The sequence below is a fragment of the Antechinus flavipes genome, chromosome 2 (genome assembly GCF_016432865.1).
Source record: "Antechinus flavipes isolate AdamAnt ecotype Samford, QLD, Australia chromosome 2, AdamAnt_v2, whole genome shotgun sequence".
NCBI lineage: Eukaryota > Metazoa > Chordata > Mammalia > Dasyuromorphia > Dasyuridae > Antechinus > Antechinus flavipes.
The window spans coordinates 358,824,396-358,849,635 of NC_067399.1; the positions used below are offsets into that span (position 1 = coordinate 358,824,396).

Consider the following 25,240-nt stretch of genomic DNA (forward strand, 5'->3'; position numbering starts at 1 on the left):
CAAGTCCAATAAAATAGGCAAACAGGAGTTAATATAAAAGTCACTTTTGACCAACTAGCTGGTGAAGGTCAATATGGAGAAAATTTAGCACAGACAACACTCCACAACAGCTTATGAACAGATCACTGCTACTGCAACAAAAGCTTGGGGATTCTCTCCCAGAGAAAGATGGAGGTAAAGAAAGATGGAAGTAAAGTCTTCACAAAAATAGAGCAAGGTCCCAATGAACTCTTTGCAGATTTTGTGGGACGTTTGCAAACAGCTGTCACAAGAACTATTGGAGAAAATGCAGCTACAAGAATAATGATCAGACAACTGGCTAAGGAAAATGCCAATGAGGTTTGCAAAAGAATTATATGGGGACTCCACAAAGATGCTCCTTTAGAGGAGATCATAAGATGCTGTGCCACAGTGGGCACAAATATTAATTATACCCAGACAATGTTGAAGATGGGAAGACAAGGTCCCTCTTGGCAAGGGACTTCTAGAGAGAGTCATTGATGTTTTCAGTGTGGAAAAATAGGACATCTGAGAGCCCATTGTAGATATGGAGATAGAGTGAGAAGACAGGCTGAGAGAAGACCTAAAACCCTATGTCCAAAATGCTACAAGGGCCTCAGAATGTAGATTGACCCAGGGAAATTAGAGGCGGGGCCCAGTTCCAAGATATCATACAAAACATAGGTGGGGCATGATGGCAGCTAACTTTACACCCAGAGAGTCTTTAGAAAGTCAGGATTCTCTGATGGAAGTGGATCTCTTCGATAAAGAGAGCCTTAATTGATCAAAGATGGACAGAAGCAGCTACACCCAGAGAAAGAACATTGGGAAATGAATATAAACTGCTTGCATTTTTGTTTTTCTTCCTGGATTATTTATACCTTCTGAATTCAATTCTCCCTGTGCAACAAGAAAACTGTTCGGTTCTACACACATATATTGTATCTAGGATATACTGCAACCCATTCAACATGTAAAGGACTGCTTGCCATCTGGGGGAAGGGGTGGAGGGAGGGAGGGGAAAAATCGGAATAGAAGTGAATGCAAGGGATAATGCTGTAAAAAATTACCCTGGCATGCGTTCTATCAATAAAAAGTTATTAATAAAAAAAAAAAAAGAAAGAAAGAAAGTCAGGACTCTGATGTGATCTATCAGCCAAAAAGCAATCAGATGGCAGAAACAGATTACGTGATCAATCAGCAGAAAAGCAATCAAATAGCAGAAAGGGATTACAATTGGAGAGAATACAGGCTTTTTTAATCCAACAGAAGGGCAGTGTCCAAAGCAAGGAGCTTCAATGTAATTGTCAGATGAGGTGGAGAGATCCAGAAAGTGGTAAATAAAAGGAACCAGATAGATTAATTGCCTGGGAGAGAGGGTTTGCTTGTATTTCTACAGATGGAGAAGGAATCAGATGGGTGCCAACAAGCCGTATTCACCTTGTCCATCAGAGAGAGATAGAAAAAGAGAAAAATCTGGGAACAAAGGAGAAGACCTAAGAACAAATTCTGCAAGAATCATTGGATTCCCTAACACGAGATGAGACTGTTGCAGGATTTGAAAACTAGCAGGCATCATTGGATTCCTTGAGATGAAAAATTGTTGATGAGACTATTGCAGGATTTCAAAACTTGCAGGAATTATTGGATTGCTGGCACATGAACTAATGGACAATAGATTCCTTTTGGACTATTTCTAAGACTTATGGACATGTTGATTCATGTTATTTGTTACATCACTACTAGCCTGTGTTATATTGCTATGTGCTTAGATAATTCATGTAATTATATGTAATACCTGTACATCAATGTAATTGATGGATTTAAGTATACCTGTTTTAAGAGTGAGCCCCTTCAGAAACCCACTAATCTGATTTGATTTCCCATTTACTTTGGTATTTTCATCTCCTTCCTGAGACATCAGGGAGGGCATGATCACCTCTTTTTATGGCATTTTCACTCCTTTTTTGAGCAGTCAGGTAAGGTGTGATCACCTTCTTTTTTGGGTTTCTTACCTCCTTGAGAAGTGAGGGAGGTCATGATCACTTATGTTCTAAATCAAAAGAAAGAAGATGTTAGGATTCTTACAAGGTGCTAAGTAAGTAGAATTGATGAGATAATGATTCTCTAATTTACATGTACTTAGTACTTACTATAATTCCACAAGATTCATACCTTTAAGAGAGCATATATAAGGAGGAGGTCTCAGGGCCAAAGAACAGAAGCCCACTAGAAGGTCTGAGCCTCAAGCCAGAATTCAGTCGAGGAGATTCACAAAGCCAGAGAAGGCAGCTTAAGTTCTCAGAACCAAGGAGAGAGATAGGCCTCTATTAAAGCTAACCGGGCTCCAGGAAAAGAGAGAAAATTTTGATGGAGACAATAAAGGATTTGGACTTTAATTCCTTGTTGCATTTGGGGTAATTATTATTTTGAATTGAAACTAAGGCTACCTCTAGAAGCCTCCCGGGGAACCTGCTCCCAGAGAGCACTATATTTTAGAGAAGAATAATACAGTCCCTGACTCTCATACATAAAATGATAAATCTGGAGCTATAGGAGACCCACAGGCCAACTAGTCCAGCTCCTTCATTTTACAAATGAAGAAACTGAGGTCCAAGGCAGTTAATGACTTGCCCAATGTCACATAGGTAAGAACTAGAATCTCTGGCTAGAGTCAGCTTTATTTCCTCTGTATCATATTATCATTGTAACTAATGAGTTCTCCCATAGTGAACTCCACAGCAAGCCAAATCTGCTTAACTCCCTCAAAAACTATTTAGATCTCAGCTGTTCATACCTCTTAAGTGTCACCTTTCCTGGGTCAGAGTCTCTGCCAGAGATTTTCTGAGAAAAGAGCAAATTGTGTTATGTACATATGTCCATAGTCTATGTGAGCATGAATGAATACAGATTATTCTTTACAATATTGGATAATCTATTAAAATTTATTTTTAAAAAACTCATGTTGTGAGGAATGGGGTTGGTTTAAAAATTAAGAGCTCTACGTTATAGCTTTAGTTATGTAATCTTGGTTATCTGTGGACTTTCAGTCACTTAATTCATTAAATTATGTTCCAGGAGAGCAAGTACTATTTTTTGCTTCTTTTTGTATTTCCAGGGCTTAGACAGTGCCTGGTACATAGTAGGGACTTTATAAATGTTTAGTTAACTTAATTGGACCTCACTTTCTTTCTAGGTAAAAAGAAGTTATTTCTCTAATAAAAATAACTTATATTTCTCTCATACTTTAAAATATATAGAGTACATTCTTCACAACAATTCTCTAAGATGGGTTATATTATTACACTCATTTTACAGATGTGGAAGCAGACTCAGAAAGGTAAAGTGGGAAAATACATGAAATATGCCATAGTGGGAAATATCTAGTGTTTTTCCACTAAGGAAAATGGCGGCATCCTTCAAATCATCAGACCTGCTTCCAGTCTATTTGTGGAAAACACTTTCCATCAGCCGCAATTGCTGACCAACTGCCGAGCAACTGCCACCAAGAAGCAGATGGGCACAGGAATGATAGTACCATCATCACCAGGACTCCACACCATCCCCAATTGTTCATGCTTCCAATCCAGCTTTCATAGTCAATCTTTGGGGAAGTAGCTCACTCCTAAAGAGAAGGAGCCAGGCATTTTCACCAATTGTCATAGGTGTCCATAGAGGACATAAAAGAATCTAGTTGAAACAGTAAGATAACTTGAGGGAGAGATAGTAGAAAACATGTGCCTAACAGATCAAACCACACTACTACCTTAATTATCACTGGTAATCACCATCACTCTGACCACAATGGCAAGAGCCCACACCTCTGCCCTCTGAGCCTTTAGAATAGCAATGCTTCCAGTTCAATATACATTCTTGTGGAAATACAGCCTGACAGCAGCTCCTACCTGTAATAATATAGCAACCATGTCTTTTGTAGAAATCCCTTCAAAAAATTATTGCCAAAGCTCTTAGCATTGTCAAATAGATTCAGCATCAGAAATGGATATTTTTTATCAATGGAAATCTCATTTTAAAAGAGGCATTTCCATCTGTTTTGCTAGCATATCCTAAGAATTGTAGGACCTTTTCATCTTACTTAAAGCTGAAATGTTTCCTACATGTTGGCTTATAATGAGAATGTGAACATTTTGAGAATATTGGCTCTCTTTCTTTTTTTCTACTTACATTTCCAATCCTTTGCACATAATTTAAGTATTACATAAATGCTTTATTCATCCATTCACTCACCCACGATGAGACTTGCAGGAACTACTGCAGGATGTGCAAGCCACCAGGTGGCATTAAAGCTTGAAAAAAATATTCAGTGATATTTCCCAGAATCTTCCAATCTCTATAAATTTCTTCTTTGTTAGATTCATATTTATATCTGGCAATATGAATTAATTTCCAGGAAAAAATCATAACTCCCTTTGATTGATATGGTCCTCACCCACGTGGAGTCTCCAGTCTTACTTCCTTTCTTGGCATAATTACAAAGAAATTCCTATGGGCCCATAAGAGGAATGTATTTGCTAAATAAAAAGCAAAGCCACTAAGTGGTAAGGTTTGGTAAGGTCTGAATTTCCAATTCTTCTCACCCTATTTCCTTTTTTTTTTTTTCAGTTTTTATAATATCTTTTTATTTTTCAAAATACATGCAAGATAGTTTTTAACATTCACCCTTGCAAAACCTTGTTTCATCTTCTTTTCTATATGTGTTACTCACTTTATCTCATAATAGGTATGCACACATCCAAAAGCTCCTTATCAAGTATTATCCATCTCGAAAGTCAATCCCCCATCAGAAAGCTAGTAGTGATCTTATGTTAACATCTATACCAAACCCTGGCTACTTCCTGGCAAATCTGACAGTTTGACGAAGGACCATGTGCTATCTTGAATTCTGGGATTCTAAACTTCAGAGAACTAAATCAACCAGGTGTCTGCACTAAGACTGGCATCAAAATGATGAGTCCTCAAGAGTAGAAATCACAAAGCTGCCGAGGGAGGGGCAAATCTGACTAGACTAGAAATGGAATATATCTAAGATTCCAAGCAAATCAGTAGAGGTATTAGCTTTATGAATAATCTTTGCATTTCTAAACTAGGAGAGATCAGGAGACCCAATCTCAAAATAATAATAATAATAATAATAATAATTTAAATTTAAAAAAACCCACCAATGAGAATTTAAAAACCTCCAATATCTGCCTTCTATTGTGCCTTGAGACTTCACACTCCTGGCTCTTTTTGGTGCTTCAACATCCAAAAATGCAAGAAAAAAAATATACAGACTATCAAGAAGGAATCTGTTATACTAATGATACTAATATCATTACTATAACAGTAATAACTAACATTTAAATGGCACTTACTCTGTGTCAAGTGCTGTGCTAAGCACATTACAAGTTTTATCTCATTTGATTCTCAAAACAACTCTGGGAAGGAGGTGTTATTATTATCTCCATTTTACAGATGAGAAAACTGAAGCAAACAGAAGTTAATTAGCTTACCTAGTCACACAAGTAAATGATCAAGGCTAGATTTGAACTCGGATCTTCCTAACTCCAGGTCAGGCTCTGTATTCACTATGTTCAGCTTCAACAAAAGTTATATCCAAATAGCATGAATAGACAGAGTCTTATCCTAGGAGTCAGGAGACACAAGTTTCTCCATAATATTCTATATGTCTTTGAGCAAGTCACTATATATGAATTCATTTCCTTCTCTCTAAAAATAAGAGATAGGCTAGGTGATATATAGTCTTCCACCAGTATAATTCTATAATATTCAATTATATCTTAATGGAGGGTTCAGGATTAGGGTTCATGTTCCCTTTTCATCCTTCCTCCCCAATGCCCCCAGCTGGACCCAAGAAAGAAATGCAAGCATTCAGCAAAGCCCAAATTGGATAACCTTTCTATGGAGGAATTATAGAAAGACATGGGCAAGAGACACAACATATGTATAGATTGTACCTTAAAGGGAGTCCCCATATCAGTAACTTCAGGCATCTATTGAAGTATTTGAAGATTCAGTATCACCCAAAACTCTGATTTTATGTCCTTACCCCCATCATTTTAGATTTGAGAAAGCAGACATTACCACTTCAACATGAGAAAGAGAAAGAGCAGCTCTTTCTGTCTAGAGTTAGCTGCCATGGATTTGAATTTGAACAACTTATTTGCTAATGTCATTGAGCATGGCACTAACTGACCCCAGTTGTACTTTTAAAAGACACCTACAAGAGGGGCAGCTAGGTGACACAGTGGGTAAAGCACCAGCTCTAGAGTGAGGAGGGCCTGAGTTCAAATCCAACCTCAGATAGTTGATATTCACTATGTGTATGATTTTGGACAAGTCATTTAAGATTAATAAATTATATATATATATATATATGTGTGTGTGTGTGTGTGTGTGTGTGTGTGTGTGTATACATATATATGTATATATGTATGTATATATGTGTATATATGTATGTATATGTATATATGAAATAAAAGCAAGAGCAAACAATGGAAGCTGAAGACAAAAGCAATGAATTAGATACTTTTCTAAAAGTATAGACTCAGAATGAATTGAGGCTAGAAGAAAAAGCTGAGGGTTTTTTGGGGGGGTTCTGTATGTTTGCTTTGTTTCAGCAATATTGGTTAAGAGAAGAGAATCAAAGAAGGAATAGGACAAATATTTAGGAAAAATAGGGCACTGAAAGCTAAGCTACTCCATTCTTATTTTACTTCCATTTTTTTTGGCCAAGAAAAATAACCTTTGTACTAGAAAGGACAAAACAAAAATGGCTAATAATACATTGTTACCCAAGACAAGTAAGATCTAATAGCAGGAGAGTGCCTAGATGCCCTTAATGAGTTTCAGTCACTTGGCCTGGATGAGTGACATCTTCAGGTACTAAAAAAAACAGTCAGATACAAGTGTTGTACCAATCAGAACATCTGAAAAATTTGTGAAAAATGACCTCAGTATATAAGATTGAAGAAAAACATTCTTCTGATTAAAGAGAGCTAAGAAAGGAAGGAAGGAAGGAAGGAAGGAAGGAAGGAAGGAAGGAAGGAAGGAAGGAAGGGAGGGAGGGAGGAAGGAAGGAAGAAAGGGAGGGAAGGAGGAAGGGAGGAATGAAAAAGGAAAGGAGGAAGGAAAAGGAAAGAAGGAAGGAAGGAAGGAAGAAAGAAGGAAGGAAGGAAGGAAGGAAGGAAGGAAGGAAGGAAGGAAGGAAGGAAGGAAGGAAGAAGAGAGGAAAGGAGGAAGGGAAGAAGGGATAAAAGAAAGCAAAGAAAGGAAGGGAAGAAGGGAGGAAGGGAGATGGTAGGGGAGGAAGAGAATTTGAAAAAATTATTTAATGAGTTTTTTCATTCTGATTCCTGGAAAAATTCCAGAATTTATTATTGAAGAGATGGTTGATGAACACATTTAAATAAGAAGCACTGGTCATGAAAACCCAGTATGACTTTATCAAGGGCATCTTATGTCAGATTACTCTCATTTATGTTTCTGTAAGTATTAAAACAGGGAAATGAGGCAAAGATGGAGTCCAGAAGGTGAAATTTGGAGTCTTCAGTCTTCTCTGTGCCTGTGGCTGAGAGCCTCCCTTAAATGCCTCAATACCACTATATCATTCTAGCACACTGAGCACGTGCCAACTCTTAGGAGAGCCATTACACCACCATATCACATTAAATATATGTTTAAATAACTATTATCTCACACTGAGTAGGTGCTTGATTGTAAGCACGCTGCTGTCTTTGATTCAAATACAACTTTTCAGAGTAGAGAGCCTGCTACATCTCCCCCTTTCTTTTGTTTTAGAACATAGGTGGTCACACCCTCCCTGACTTCTCAGGAAGGAAGGTGAAAACACTAAAAAGGAGATGCTCACCCCATCCCTGACTTAAAAGTTCTCTAGGGTTACCTGTGGTTCCCCCTTTCTTTTGTTTTTGGAGGAACGCCTTGATGTCTCTGTTTCTCCTCTCTACCTTGAAATTGACCTTGAGGATTAAAAAGTATGCCAGTGGTGTGTAAAATCTGATACTGTGCACAAAAGTGTGCAAAATGTTTAGAAGTATATGCAGGTCCATTATCTGGTTTTATTGCTTGTGGCACACCCATAATTGCAAAAGCTTGTATAAGGAATTCAGTGACCACTCAGGCTGTCTCTTTTGCTGCTGGTATTGCAAAAGTAAATCCTGTGTATTCTGATGGAAGTGGATTTCTTTGACAAAGAGACCTAACTCAGTTTCAATAGATCAATGATGGACAGAAGCAGCTATACCCAAAGAAATAACCCTGGGAAATGAATGTAAACTATTTGTATTTTTGTTTTTCTTCCTGGGTTATTTTTATGTTCTGAATCCAATTCTCCCTGTGCAACAAGAGAACTGTTTGGTTCTGCAAACATATATTGTATCTCGGATATACTGCAACATATTTAACATATATAGGACTGCTTGCCATCTAGGGGAGGAGGTGAAGGGAGGGAGGGGAAAAATCGGAACAAAAGCAAGTGCAAGCGATAATGTTGTAAAAAAAAATTACCCTGGCATGGGTTCTGTCAATAAAAGTTATTATAAAATAAAATTAAAAATTAAAAAAAAAGTAAATCCTGAAAAGGTGTCTACTACATGGATAAAAGACAGACAACCAAAAAATTTATAATGGTTCACATCCATTTGCCAAATTTCATTGGGTCTCAAACCACAAGAGTTCTTTCCTGGAGAGAGAGTAGGAGCATGGAAAGGAAGGCAAGCTGTACAATCTTTTACTAGGCTCCTAGCTTCCTCTTTTGTTATCCCAAATTGCAAACATAAAACTCGTGCAGCCTAATGATATTTAGAATGAGATTCTTGGGCTGCCTGAAATAAAGGAGTATTGGCTAACATGGTTAAAAGGCTATCTGCCTTTGAATTTCCATCAAAAATAGGACCTGGAAGTCGACTATCTTACCTGGATGCTTTTTCACTTACTATTGAAATTCCGTAAAGAGATGACATATATTAGAAGCTGCAAATTTTATTTGGGATGTGGCAATTCTTTCAACCACAATAGGTTGAATCAGATATTATATTTACATCTCCTGGATAATAACTAAGAGCTAGCATGATTGCATACAATTCATCCTGCTGAGTGGACTGAAAAGGAGTTCTAACTATTCTCTTTATAATTAAGCCATGAGAGTATATAGCACAAATATTATGTTTGGATGCATCTGTAAACACCTTTTCATCAAAAATCTATTGCCAAATATGTAATAGCCAGGTTATCTTTAATGGAGATCTGTGTGTAAAATTTGGAGCTGAGGCCAATAAAATTTGCCACTCTGGGATGATTTCACAGCATATATTAATTGCATTGGTATAAAAGGGGTATATCTTGTCAGGTCTTATCCCAGATAATTGTACTATTCTCTTAATGGCCTGTAATAAAATTCTAGCTACAAGCACTGGGTAAAGAGTAAGGCTTTGGTCTGGTTGAGCTGGAAGATTCACTCACTCTATCACACTTGATGAAGGACTGCTGTAGGTCCCTCTTTTGTAGCAAAAACTGATATTTTCAAGAGTTTTTGAGTAACTTTCAACCATATTGGATAAAGCCAGTTCAACTTTTCTCAGAACCTCTTGATCTTCTTTTGTAAGCTGGCGTGGTGAGTTTAAAGCAGTGTTTCCTCTTAAAATGTCATATAATGATTGTAATTGATAGGGAGTTAAGCCTAACACTGGATGCATCCATTGGATATCTCCTGATATTTCTGAAAGTCATTTAAGGTGTTCAACTTTTCTGTTCTTAAAGAAAGTTTTTGTACTGTGAGCACCTTAGGATATATTTCATTTTCTAAATATTGGAATGGAGCATGTCTTTGAATTTTTTCTGGAGCTAAATGCAATTTGTAGTTCCTTAGTGTTTCTATGGTCTTTTGTAGACATGCTTCTAACATTTGCTTCTCAGGTGCACACCCCAAGATATCATCCATGGAATGTAACAACATAACTTTTGGAAATGCTTTTCTTACTGGAGTAAGAGCAGCAGCAATATACTTTTGACACATAGTAAGGCTATTTTTCATTCCCCATGACAAAACTGTCCATTAATGTCTTTTATAAGGCTCAGCTAAATTAACACTGGGTACTGAAAAGGCAACTCTTCGTATCCTCCTTATCCAGAGAGATAGAATAAAAACATTCCTTAATGTCTGTAACCCAAAGAGGCCATTCTCTAGGCAATTGAGTAGGAGATGGAAGGCCAGGCTGAAGAGTTCCCATAGTTTTCATCTGTTCATTTGCTTTTCTTAAATCAGTCAACATCCTCCATTTTCCAGGTTTCTTTCTTTCTTCTCTTTTTTTTTTTTTTTACAGCAAATACAGGGGAATTCCAAGGACTTAGAGAAAGTTGTAAGTGTCCTTGGTCAAGTTGCTCTTGTACTATATCTAATAAGGCCTGAATTCTTTATTTTGTAAGGGGCACTGTTCTACCCACAGTGATGTATCAGTTTTCCATTGAATGGGAACAGGTGAGAGTACAAGCAGGCCTTCAACAGCTGCCTTGCCTAAAAAGACAAAGTACTCATTTGTAATCCTAATTATTATAAAATGTCTCTTTCCCATAGATTGATAGGGATTTTATTTACTACAAAAGGAGTAAAAACTCTGTTGCACCTTCAAATATGCATCTCAAAAGAGTAGCACTAATTTCAGGTGCTACTGATATTATTACTTCTCCTGGGTGATAAGTCACACATTGTCTATCTGTACTAGTGACTGGGATATTAGCTACACATTCCCCAGTTTCCTAAATCAGTGTATAGATGGACACTGTTTTGTAAGCACTCTCAGGAGGTGAAATGGGTCAAGCCTATTGTGTCTGGAGGTAAGGGATCTATAAGCTGGACAGGAACAGGTTTCACTTCTCCAGGGGATATCTCAGTAGTTCCAGCTGCATACAACTCTATTCTCCCTAATTGTAATTCCTTTCTCCAATCAGGTTGCTTATCGGCTGATTGATCATGTTGGAGTACTGAGCTTCTAAAGATGCTCTGGGTGTAACATTGGCCGCCATCGTGCCCCAGGTGTTTTTTGCCTGGGGCCCTAGAACCTTGCCTCACTTCTTTAAGTTTTTTGTTTTTCTTCTTTAAAATAATATAATGGTTATCTCTGGGAGCGAATTTTTTGGGGATGTTTTCTGGAGGCAGCCTTAGTTTCAGTTGAAAGTAATAATCAGCCCAAATGCAGCCAGGTGATAAAAGTTCAGATCTTTTATTGTGTCCTTCAATATAGCACGGTTAGTTTTCTTAGAAGCCTCTCTCTCTCCTTGGTTCTAAGAGTTCTTGCTTCTTTGCTTTGTCCTTTGCTTCTGCCTCTGCTTTCTTCAGCCTCCAGCCAGCACAAAGGTGGAAGATGGAATGAATCTCTTGTCTCCTTCACTTGGGGCTCGGCTAGCTTTCTGGAGAGCCTTTCAGACCAGCTTGGTCTCAGAGGGGGAAGTGCAGGAGCCCAGCCACCACACTGGTGTGAGATGAAGATGAATCTGGTTGCACCTCCGAGAGAGTGCTTCTTCTCAACTGAACTGATGCTCCCTTCTCAATCTTCAGCTGAATTCTCTGACTGGGCTCACTGAAGCTCTATTTATGCTCCTTCTTCAAGAGAAGGATTATGGGATTTCTCCCAGAGTGCTCTCTGGTCCTAAGAGCTTCAGGGGAGGTGTGAATTCACAAAGTTACAAAGTTTACTTTGTGAATCTCCCATACTTGTGAACTCCAATGAGTACTTAAATACTTCTTGCTTATATGAGCTCTCTAAAGGTATGAGCACAAGCATTGTTTCTATTAGCTCTATTTAGTACCTTGTTTCAGGTTCTGAACCAAAACATCTCCTTGTAAGATCAGATCAATGATACTGAACCATGCTAAATTAGCTAATTATTGTCTCTATCCACTCTAATGACTTGACAGTTTGTAAAGATTCCAACAGCTTCCCATTTCCTTGAGGCAATCTACATTCTAATGCCCAATGGAAGCCTTTGTTGCAGGGTGGACATGGGGTTTTGAATCTTGTTCTCTCATCCTATTTTTTCATTCTATCTTTATGCCAACATTGAGCTTTCAAATGCCCTACTTTACCACATTGAAAGCATTGATGAGTCTCTCAGGAAATACTTTGCCAAAAGGAACCCTGTCTTCCCATGTTCAGATCTTGAAAAGTCTGCATCATAGCCTGGGTATAAAAGGTATTTGTGCCCACTGTGGCACAGCATCTTATGATCTCTTCTAAAGAAACATCCTTGTGTAGATCTAGGATAATTCTTCTACAAATCTCATTAGCATTTTCCTTAGCAAGTTGTCTTATCATAATTTCTGTTGCTACATTTTCTCCAATAGTTCTGCAGCTGTTCTGCAGATGTTCCACAAAATCAGCAAAGGGTTTATTTGGACCTTGTGCTGTTTTCGTGAAGGCTTCCCTTCTATCTTGTCTTCCTGGGAGGGTGCCCCATGCTTTGATAGCAGCAGAAGCAATTTGCTTATATGCTGTCAAAGGGTAATCAATCTGCACTAAAGTGTTAGCATAAGGATCTACACCTGTTAGTTGGTCAAAGGTAACTGGCATATTAACCCCAGGTTGCCTATTTCATTAGGCTTGTGTTCTACAGAATTCACTATACTCAGAAAGCCACAACAAGTTTTGTACAGGTTCTCAACATGTCCTTACTAGAGATTTCCAATCATTAAGGGTTAAAATTTCAAAAGCCAAATTCCCTAATAACATCTTAACATAAAATGATGTAGATCCATAAAGAGGGAAGCCTTTTTCAGATCTTTGATCATTTCCAGATTAAAGGGAGTGTATCTTCTTTTTTCTTGACCTGAAGAGTCAAACTCTTCAATCACAGGATATGCTTCTATTCTCAAATCAGATGTATCCTGCCTTTCCTCTTTAACTTTAATTAGTGCCTTTTGTAAGCTGCTGCATGGGTAGTGCTGATGATGTCACTGCCCTTCTCACTCCTCCTCCTATGTCTACCCATGAAGACAAGAAATTGAGAGAGGATGGTCAGGAGACAGGGAATGTGGTAAGGGCTCCTGCTCTAAGCTATGAAAGTGAGAAGCACCACACCCTTTAAGTTCATCAGTGCTGTACTTAACTCCTTTCTTATCCATTTCTCCATGCTTTTTAGCTGCTTTGTCAGTACCATTCCTCCCCACACACATACCTGCTCTTTCTCCTCATACTTCCTTGTCTGGCTGTCCACCTTAAAACTTTTCCTTTTTTTAGAACTTATGGGATTCTTTAAAGCCAATTGTATTATATTGTACATAAGGAATATTTCCTCAAGAATTGAATTTAACCCATAGCTTCATAATATTTCAATTAGTTTCTCTCCTACTATTTCCCACATAGCTGGCTCTAATTTTTCTTCCTTAGATAGCCAAGGAGACATGCTCTAATATATTTAAGAGTCCAGCGATCTACTTCCAAGTTACCAACAAACTTTGCTTCTTTATTAACTTAAGTATGCATTCTACACATCTTCTCTTGAGGTGGGAGAAGCTCTTTTCTTACTATTTGCTCTATTTCAGCTGAAAACAAAAGTAACTAGTTTAGCCCTTACCAAAGTTTCTTGGTAGTCTATTTTTATACTTACACTTTTTCCAGGTCACAGGGACTTGTCTATTGAGTTTATGATCATGTCGGTTGAATTGGATTTGTGCCCTGCTTTGCAAAGCCCTGCGTTTCTGAGGCCCTGCATTTAGGTGCCAAAATCTAATGTCCGGGCTAGCTTTCTGGACAGGTCTTGGTCTTTAGGTGGAAAAAAGATGAAGTCAGGACAACCATCATGAGGCTGGTCAAAGATGGAGTCCAAAGTTTGGAATCTGGAGTCTCAAGTCTTCTCTTTATCTGTGGCTGAGAGTCTTCTGTGTCTGTGGCTGAGAGTCTCCCTCAAATGCCTCAATAAGATTATATCACTCCAGCACACTGTTAGGAGAGTCATTACATCATCATATCACATTAAGTATATGCTTAGAGAACCATTATCTCACACTGAGTAGATGCTTAACTATAAGCATCCTGCTGTCCTTGATTCAAGTACACCTTTTCAAAGTTCCAGCCCTCTACAGCAAAACTATACTTACAATTTACTGTTGTCAAGATATTGACAATGCCTTTAACAAATTTTCTCATTTTATCCTTATGAAAAATGTGGAAATATTTGGACTAGAACAATGCAGTGGATTCAGATCTGGTTGAATTACTTTCTCTAAAGAGAATTGTTAATAATTGAATTTCAACTTGGATTGAGATCTCCAGACATTTCCCCAAAGGGCTTATATTTGGGCCTATGTTATTTGATAGTTTAAAATCAGTTACTTGAATAAAATCATAGATAATATGTTCATAATATTTTCAGATGTCACAAAATTGGGAATGATAACTAACATATCAAATAGCATAGGTAGAATTATCAAAATATTGACAGGTTAGAACAATGAGCCAAATCTACCAAGGCATAATTTAATATATAAGTATTATCTTACATATAAGTTGAAAAAGTCAATTTCCAAGTATAAGATGGAGGCATAGTTAGATAGCACTTTATCTGAAAGTGATGTGAAGTTTAAGTGAACAATTCAATATGAACAAATAACATAAATAAGATGGCAGCCAAAAAAGACTTAAGCTACATGAAAAGGTAGCATTTTACAATTAATGCTGTGATTAGTTCTAGATGCCACAATTTAAGAATGTCAATGATGAGAAGTATTAAGGACCATGCCTAAGTAAAGGGGCAGATCAATTCTCCAAGTGCCTCCACAGCTGTGGATCACAAAACTTGAAAGAGTTACAAAGCAGCCTTTGCAGCTGTTCCTTGTTAACTGGGAATGAAATAAATTGGAGGCAAGAGGGAAGAGGAGAGAGGTCATAGAACAGCAACTGCCTCTCAGTGGAGAAGTGAGAGAATGCAACTGCCTCTCAGTCTCCTTGTATCATCATCATCCTCTCACATGAAGAGATCCATTCTACAGGTCTGAGATAGACCTCCAGCAGCCATTGGCAGGTGGCTCCTGTACCACAACAAAGAAGAATGTTCAAAGGAGAGCAAATGGAGCCATATTACATAAAGATCAGTTGGAAGGACTGAGGTATTCAGCCTGGGGAAGAGAAGACTTGGGGGGAATGGAGATGCAGGATCCAACAGCTGACTTCCAAGGTTTAAAAGATGGTCATGTTTTATGGAAGAACACTTCAACTTGTTCTTTTTGGTTGCAAATGGCAGAATCAGCAGAACTTGGACCATAGATAAAAGGAAAAACTTTCAAATAATTAGAGCTATCCAAAAGTAGAAAGCACTACCCCTGAAAGTGAAATTTTCCCTCTAACTGGAGTTCTTCAAGAAAAAGATAGAAGAGCCATTTGTCAGTTACATTTTAAGAGAGAATTCTTTCTGGGTTGTGTTGCACTAAATGGTTGCTGATAGTTCTTTCATATCCAAAGTTCTGTATTTCAGTAATACTTTACAAAAAAAAAGAATATGGCTGTCAAACTCCCAAGCACATGGGAGTTTGATCCTCTAAGCAGCAGGGGTCCTCAAACTACGGCCAGCGGGCCAGTTGCGGCACCTAAGGATGATTATCCCCCTCACCCAGGGCTATGAAGTTTCTTTATTTAAAGGCCCACAAAACAAAGTTGTTTTTTTTTTACTATAGTCCGGCCCTCCAACAGTCTGAGGGACAGTGAACTGGCCCCCTATTTAAAAAGTTTGAGGATCCCTGCCCTTCTAGCTATAACATTCCATGTCTCTAATTTTTGGGACTCTTTAATCTATGTTCCATAGTGCCTTCTAGTTCTTAACTTTCCATGCACATGCTATGTTCTAAATATGACATTATATATTCTATGTACTTGCCATCTCCAACTTTATTTCTAAGGTTCCTTTTCTGCTCTGAAATTCCATGGTCTGTGTTCTAAGATCTCATTCAATTCTAATAGTCTATGAATATTTTTCCCAGGTAAATAAGAGGGGGCTGACAGCTACTCAAAGTTCAATATTCTTTTTTTATTAAAGCTTTTTATTTTCAAAACATATGCAAGGATAATTTTTCACTATTTACTCTTGCAAAACCCTGTGTTCCAATTTCTCCCTCATCCCCCCACCCCTTTCCCCTAGATGGCAAGTAATCCAATATATGTTAAACATGGTTAAAAATTTTATATATATATATATGTGTGTGTGTGTGTGTGTGTGTGTATATATATATATATATATATATATGTAAATCCAATATAGGCATATGTATTTATACAATTATCTTGCTGCACAAGAAGAATCAGATCAAAAAAAGGAAAAAAATGAGAAAGAAAATAAAATTCAAGCAAACAACAACAAAAGAAATGAAAATGCTATGGTCCATAATTAGTTCCCAAATTCTTCTCTCTGAGTGTAGATGGTTCTCATCAAAACAAGATTATTGGAATTGACCTGAATCATCTCATTGTTGAGAAGAGCCACATCCATCAGAATTGATCATTACATAATATTGCTGTTGCCATTTACAATTAAATCCTGGTTCTACTTTTCTCACTTAACATCAGTTCATGAAACTCTCCAGACCTTTCTGAAATCATCCTCCTGATTATTTCTTATAGAACAATAATATTCTATAACATTGATATACCATAACTTATTCAGTCCTTCTCCAACTGATAGGCATCCACTTAGTTTTCACTTTCTTACCACTATAAAAAGGGCTGCCACAAACATTCTTGCACATATGGGTCCTTTTCTCTCCTTTAAGATCTCTTTGGGATATAAGCCCAGTAGAACCACTGCTGGATCAAAGACTATGCACAGTTTGATAACTTTTTGAGCATAGTTCCAAATTGCTCTCCAGAATGGGTGGATCCTTGTATTAATGTTCCAGTTTTCCCACATCCCCTCCAACATTTGTCATCTTTTCCTGTCATTTTAACCAATCTGATAAATGTGTAATATATCTCAGAGTTGTCTTAATTTGCATTTCTCTGATCAATAGTGATTTAGAGTATCTTTTCATATAACAAGAAATGGTTTCAATTTCTTCATCTGAAAATTGTCTGTTCATATCCTTTGACCATTTTTAATCAATTGGAGAATGGTATCACGTTTTTTCAAGTATAGAAACTATTTAATGGCAGATTCAGGATGTTTACTATGTTGTTTGCCTTCTAGTTCTTTTCAGTATCCAAGTTACTTTTTAAAAAATAATAGCTTTTTATTTTAAAAAATATATATATGCAAATATAGTTTTCCATTCACCCTTGTCAAACCTTGTATTCCAAATTTTTTCTCCTTTCCTCCAATCACTCTCCTAGATAGCAAGTAACCCAATGTATATTAAACATGTCCAGATCTTCTATACATATTTCCATAATTATCATGCTGCACAAGAAAAATCAGCTCAAAAAGAAAAAAATGAGAAAGAAAACAAAAAGCAAGCAAATAACAAACAAAAAGGTGAAAATACTATGTTGTGACCCACATTCAGTCCCCATAGTCTTCTTTCTGGATGCAGAGGGCTCTCTACATCACAGTTTATTGGAATCAGCCTGAATCATATCATTGTTTAAAAAAAAAAAGTTAAATTCTCTTGGTTCTACTCACTTCATGCAAATATCACTAGGCCTTTTTGAAATCATCCTGCTGATCATGTCTTATAGAACAATAATATTCTACAACATTTATATACCATCACTTATTCAATCATTTCCCAACTGATGGGCATCCATTCGGTTTCCAGTTCCTTGCCACTATAAAAAGAGCTGCCACAAACATTTTTGCACCTGTGGGTCCCTTTCTCTCCTTTATGATCTCTTTGGGATACAGGCCCAGTAGAGACACTGCTAGATCAAAAAGTATGAACAATTTGATAGCACTTTGGGCATAGTTCCAAATTGCTCTCTAGAACGGTTGCAAAAGTTCACAAATCCACTAACCATGTATTAGTGTCCCAGTTTTTCAACTCCTCTCCAATATTTATCATTATCTTTTCCTGCCATCATAGGCAATCTGAGAAGTGTGTGGTGTGTAGCATATGTCTTGGAAAGCTTCAGGAAGTCATTCTAGTTCTACCTTGATTCCTGCTGTAAGAGGCCAGAGAACCAACTAAGTGTTCTAGTAGAAATAGAAGGAAGGAGAAGAATGGAAAGCTATTTCAAGTATAAAACTGGAGGATCAGCATTCCTGGAGAAAGCAAAAAACATAAGTACAGAAAAAATGGGAAATATTCCATAAATAATACATAGTCTGGCTGGATCAAAACCTAATAGGTGGAATTGGAAAGTAGCTCAAAGGCCACCTGGTCTACTCCCTTCATTTTGAAAGTGAGAAACCAAAACTTGGGGAATTTAAGTGAATAGGATAAGATCACATAGGTAACCTGCAATTAAGTTAGTCCAGCTTTGACCAGAAGGACTGTTACAATAGAACTTGAGTCTTCTGATTCCAGTCAGTCTCTATTATCACTGATACACAGTCCTTGACTAAGAATGTCTAGCAAAGAGGGTCAGGTTTTATTTGTCATGAAAATAATGCATTTAATGATAATGCAAAATGAAAAAGTTAAATTATAAATGTTATTTGTAATTGTTTAGTCCAGATTCTCCATCTGGCATATGATGAAGCTGGGGCCCAGAGAGAAATGATATGCTCACTGTCATAAAATAGGTTAGTGGAAGAAAAAAGTGAACCCAGGTTTTCTGATTACCAGCTTAACTATGCCAAAATATATTTTATATCCAACTATAACTTTTACATCCAACCACTTCCAAATTTAGTGGAATTGAGAATACTAAATATTTGTTTTTGATGATGGAGTCTTTTTTTCCCTACCTCTCTCACAGGAGGATGCAGATGTGGAGTGGAAGTTTGCCCGAGCTAAGCTTTGGTTATCTTATTTTGATGAAGGTCGGACTCTACCTGCTCCTTTTAACCTAGTGCCAAGTCCTAAATCATTTTATTATCTCATAATGAGAATCAAAATGTGCCTCATAAAACTCTGCAAATCCAAGGCCAAAAGCTGTGAAAATGACCTTGAAATGGGCATGCTGAATTCTAAGCTGAGGGTAGGTGATGACTTCATTTTGGTAGTTAGAGGATTGGGAGGTTGTTTTGTGTGTGTGTTTGTGCTTTTGATATAGATGTGATAAAATAAAATAATGGACAAAAAGAACTAAAGCCTGCAAGGAGATAAAAGACCTGTTCCTAGTTTCCTCAGCATTGATCAGACCCTAATCCAAATCAACTCTGGTTAAAAAGATAATTAGAGAATATGAAGAAGCATTTGCGGAAAGTGAGAAATGGTTTATAGTATTATATTATCAGAGTAGAAATCTGGCAAAGCTTTAGTCACAGAAGCTTGTCTCTGATAGCCTGTCAACTCTACTATTGCCCATGTTTGTGCTCTCTCTTCCCAGTCTCCTGGGTCCCTTGATTCCCCAAGGTGTCTTATAGTGGCACTCCTCTCATATCTGCTTTCCTCCCTTCCTTCTGGAGACACAAGAAGGATCTTAACCCTAGACAGGAATTACAATGTCAAAAATTGGAGGCATTGTGAGAGGCCAACGAATAGAAGTTAGGGGAAGGTTTCCAGAGTCCTTCAAATGATACCTTGTAGTATGATGGTCTATTATGTTTAAATATTGCTAGAACTAGACTATGTATATGTGTGTACCTATATGTATGTATATATAAGTATGCATATGTGTATATTCCTATATGAAAAGACTCAGATACTTATAATAATGCTTTAAGTTATCTGAGAAGTATCATGAAATTCTCAGAGCAAAAATAAAATTATTTTATTTTACTTTCGATTAAAAATACATATATGTTCCCAAGGCTTTTATGGACAATTTTCAATATTGTAAAGCATAAAACCAGGAGATATGCATCCTCTCTGTCATTAAAAACAATTACACAAACCCCCAGTTTAACATTCTGGTCAACCAGAAGACACAATCAATTCAAATCAAAGAAAGGTAATGAAATAGCATAGTAAGAAAAATAGTAATAAAATATTTTGCCCCTAAATGGGGACATTCTCTCCTAGAAATACATAAATGTCAACTAGTGAATTGTATACATGTAGGGAACATGGGTAGATGGAATTTTACACAGCAAACACCTGCAGGCAGGACACATGCATGGAAGATCATACATAGAGCAAATCTACCTACTTAATTTCATTCTTTACATTTACTATGCATGTGAAGTTGGCAAATTCTTTCTGACTGGGATACTATTCTATCTAAGCATCATATAAACTAAAAGATCAACAGCAGTATTTTACATCTGTATAGTTTGGAAATCCCTAATGTAATTTCAGATTTGGGCAAATTCTTTCATCTATGGCATGTCATAGTGTGTACCCAGAATAGGATAAAGGAAATATACCCTCATTTGGAAAATGTATAGGATGGTGTATTCATTACTCACAACTTCCAGTGAGAAGCTGAAACCTCCATAATTTCTGAACTTAATTTTTTTCATTTTTCAATCTTTCTTGCTTTGAGAAGTGCTCAAAATTTCATTTTCCCTCTCACTATTTGGGTAACTGAATAATTATTTTGACTCTACACTAGCATAAATGATTCCAATGCCCTATATCTCCATTGCTAGCCTCAATATTCTTTCCTTGACAAGGATATATAGTCCTGGTTTCTGATATACTCATAGGATACCATTGATGTATTGCTCTTTTAGGAAATTTGCTCCATGATAGATGATGTTCAAGTTCTAATCTATTTATTATTTCAGAAATCTCGCTACCAGATCAGTATGGGGAATCCTGACAATCTTACTATGAAGAGCACCTTCAGTAAGCCCACAAGATATCAGGTAACAATCCTCTTCTAAGAAATAATGGGTTGTGCAAGCATGAGTGAGACAAGCCTTGATTAATAATGTGGTTCATTATTATACAGATTCAATTCAAAGACACTACTGATCTAATAATGGCCTATAAGACTCTTCTAAATAGCAGTAGTCCTATTCCCTGATACCAGGGACATTAATGCATTTCTATCCACATTGTGTATCCACAACCATGCTTTTATCATAACTTTTGTTGCTGCTACTACTGCTAACTAAACTTTACATGTTGCTTTAAAGTGTGCAAAGCAAATTTGACACATCATCTCATTTGATATTCACAACCTTAAGAAGTAAGCACTTGATGATGACTATATGCTATTAAAACATAGATGACAATGTCACTGGCCAAAGAAGAAGAGGCTTATGTATAACCTTCAGCTTGGCATTAAGAAAGTGTCAGCCTGTCTTAGACAGTGCCTTGGAATTGATGTATGTCCCAGAGCTGATCCTCATCTCATATTCATGGACACATATCAGTTTCCTCTCATTCCTATATAGAGGGAAGTAGGGAAGAAGGGAAGGAAGGAGTAAAGGAAGGAAGGAAGGAGAAAAGAAAGGAAGAAAGGAGAAAAGGAAGGAAGGAAGAAGAAAAGGAAGGAAGGAAGGAGAAAAGGAAGGAAGGAGAAAAAGAAGCAAGGAAGAAAGGAAGGAAGGAAGGAAGGAAGGAAGGAAAAAAGGAAGGAAAAAAGGAGAAAAGGAAGAAAGGAAGAAGAAAAGGAAGGAAGAAAGGAAAGAGAAAAGGAAGGAAGGAAGGAAGGAAGAGAGGGAGGGAGGAGGAAAAAAGAAGGAAGGAGGAGGAAAGAAAGAAGGAAAGAGGAGGAAAGAAAGAAGGAAGGAGGAGGAAAGAAAGAAAGAAGGAGGAGGAAAGGAAAAAAGGAAGGAAGGAAAGAAAGAAAAAAAAGAAGAAAGGAAAGAAGGAAGGAAGGAAAGAACAGATAGGGAGAGAGGGAAGCAAGGAAAAAAAGAAAGATGAGAAAAAATGAAAAATTCATTGACCTGATTTCATTTGTCGCTGTCGAGTCAAATCTGACAGGTCTTAGGTCTGAGAAATTCATTATGATGTCTGCTATTCCCCAGGCTTGACCTTCAGATATGACACTCTAAAGTGTCATATCTTTCAGAAAGGAATTATTGCTTGTCAGCATGATGTTAAAGGAAATAGTCTAAACTGTCAAGCTGAAGGCCTGAACAAAAAGGACAAAACACAGTAAGAAGCTAGCATTTACTACCATTGAATTTACATCTGAAAACAGTACATGGGGAACTCACTTTACATAAAAGACATTGTTCTGTTGTATAGGTACTGAATTTGAATAAAGAAATTTATTAAACCTCACTATGGAAATCTTATGGAGAATCTTTTCCAAAACAAAGTTTTGCTCAGACCTCCGATTTACCCTTTGCAAGAAATGATAAGTATAACCATTGCTTCTCAAAATAAATTTTCCCTAAAATTCATTTAACATTTAATTATCCAGGGTGCCATTATGAAGTTATGGATTTTCTTTTTTAAACTTCTTCCAACATCCTGCCAATTGGTTATCTTGTTACTTTTAATACCTCTATTAAATATTCCCAATACAACATAAATTCCTTGAGGAAAATGAAATTTCATTTTTTACTTCATTTTATTTTATTCCTAACACCTATTACAATGCCTAGCACTTAAGTGCTTGCTTGTTGATGAATTTGTTAGTTGATAAATTATGCTTTTTGTACATCTCCATAAGAATTTGTATTTTTTGTTTTGAGAAAGAAGGTAAACTTAACAACAAGGGGTAGGTATATTGTGTTTATATACTAGTTTTCTACTCATTTGCCTAACTTCAGTTTCTCCTTCCACAAAATGTAACTATATTAACTCACATATATTCTTTTAATTTTTACCAATGAACTTAAGATGGTTTGATCCTTACCATAACTTAGTGAAGAGTACTACTGGTATTACTAGGTTCATATTATAGATAAGGAAATTGGAGCTCAGGGAAAGGACTTGCTCAGTGTCATACAACTAGTAAATGCTTGGGGTAGCATTCAAAGCCAGGTGTCTCCTGATTTCTGGTCTAATATCTTCTCCACTATAGTATAGTATCTCTGAAGTGAGACTAAGTAGACTGGATCTCTAAGATGCCTTCTAGCTCTAATACAATGTGGTTCTAATAGAGTAATAGTAAATGGAGTGTCTTCAACTACTTCATCAGACAAAAAGTCTACATTAGCCATACAACTGAAATTCATGACAAATATTCCTTTTACTGACATAATGAAAAAGAAGATGTTAAGTCTAAAAAGCAAAATCCTCAGAGATAATATTTGCCTCTCAATATGTGTATACTGCACATGAATTCATGACATGAATTCCAATCCAGCATTTCAACTCTACTTAGAGTCATTAGAAAACAGAAGAAAGGGAAATGAAACACGTTAGTGACAAGGGTTCCTGCCTGTCATCTTAGATTTCATTTGTTCCCATTTTCTCTAATCAATTGTATATCTGAGCCCAGATAGTTTTCAGGCTTCACTCACCAGCTTGATCCAACTGGCTTCTTGAAGAGAGTAATTATAGATATAGCCTTCATCGTGAACTCAAGGCTCTAACTAATTATACCTAAACATGCCAGGTGCCAGCTAAGCAATTAGAAGGATTTAATATACAATTGAAAATCAGCACATCATAAAAACATTTATGTCATTATCTGAATACATTCCAGATTGGCAATTGATCAATCTGGGATCTAATTATGTCTTGTTCTTAGGATTGATCAATTCCCAATCTGAAATGTATTCAGATTGTGAGACACTTGCTAACCAAATACTTCTGTCAGTTGGCAAATAACTTTTTTTTTTAACTTGTCATTTAGAGATGGTAGAGAAACTGTATTTCTACAAATTAAGAAAACCCAGGCTAAGTGCAGTAAAAATCTTTAAAGCAGAAGCATGTAATGAACACTGTTTCACATTTATTTGGGACCCAGAAATCAACCCTTCATAAACCTTGTCATTCTTAGCACCTTCCTGCTGAGTGAGCTGATTTCATTTAATTCAACTTAGTCAACATTTATTGAGTAGCTAATATACCTGTAAATTTCCCCAAAATTGTAGTTTTGATTATTGAGAATCAGGGTCCTTCAACTTGGCTGTCTTAATTTCCAATTTGTTTGTGTTGTGAGGCCTCCAGGTTATCACTAAATCTGCAAAACTCATTTCATAGCACACTTCACTGAATGTGTCAGGAAAGGGATGTAGGGACTTGGATGTAGAGAAGAAGAAAGAGAAATTAATTTGGCTTCATATCAGAGCAAAGGTGAGAAGAAATCGCAAGGGCTAAGTAGTTTTCCTCCCAGCACTTTTGGGCATTTTATTTAATCTTTCTTCCCCTATGTTTCTCAGTCTAGAAAGTGGGAATAGTGAGCTTTCAGATAATGATGAAGAATGGGCTAATGACAAGAGAAGACTTTTCAGAATAAACTGTTTTGTTCATGTTCTGACTACTCTCAATCCTTGCTTCAAACTTAAACTATCTAAGAAAACTCCTGTCCCTGCCTTTTAACTTAGGTGTTTAGGGAGAAAGGGAGTAAGGGAGAAAATATGACATATCTATGAAAAAATTTCCTGAATTCAACACAAGGTAAAAGACATTTGTCATACTTCTGGCAGTTATGACAGTGCCTCATTGTTATGGGACACAACTTGAAACAAGGTGCTAACTCACTGGAATTGATAGAAACAATGCTTATGTACTTAAATTCACATTTTAAGAGTTCCCACATTAGATCACACATTAGCCTTTGAGATTCACAAGTCAGGATTCAGTCAAGGAAATTCACAAGTCAGGGAGATTCACAAATCAGGAACCCACAATCCCCACTCTCTCGGAGGAGGAGTCAACCTTTGAGTTCACATCTCTAAAAGAGCATATAAAAGGACAAGCCCACTAAAAGCTTTCAGAGCCTCAGCCAGGAGTCAGTTGGGCAGAACGAAGGCTTTGGAAGAAGAAAGGCTGAAGCTGGAAGAGGCAAAGAACTAGCAATAGGAGCTCTCTGAACCAAGGAGGGAGATAGGCCTCTAAGAAAGCTAACTGGGCCCAAGGAAAGAGACAAGACTTGGAAGAAAAAAATAAAGGTTTGGATTTTAACACCTGGCTGCATTTGAGGTGATTATTACATGTACTGAAACTAAGGCTGCTTCCAGAAGCCCCCCCCCCAAAGAATGATCATATTTTTAGAGAAAAGAACATTATACCTCATCTACTTCTTTACGATCATTTATGTAATTTGGGCCTCATTCTTTTCTCAACTCTCACTCATCTCATAATATTTCTCTAGAAATAAAT

General features: G+C 37.0%; 1 protein-coding gene across 1 annotated transcript in view; it reads left to right on the forward strand.

The window, feature by feature from the left end:
* Positions 1–25,240, forward strand: part of TRPC7 (transient receptor potential cation channel subfamily C member 7) — a 283,142-nt gene that overhangs the window by 243,759 nt on the left and 14,143 nt on the right. The window contains exons 9-10 of the mRNA XM_051973682.1: positions 18,876–19,097; positions 20,791–20,871. Of these exons, the coding sequence (XP_051829642.1) occupies positions 18,876–19,097; positions 20,791–20,871 (303 nt within the window). The remainder of the gene's footprint in view (positions 1–18,875; positions 19,098–20,790; positions 20,872–25,240) is intronic.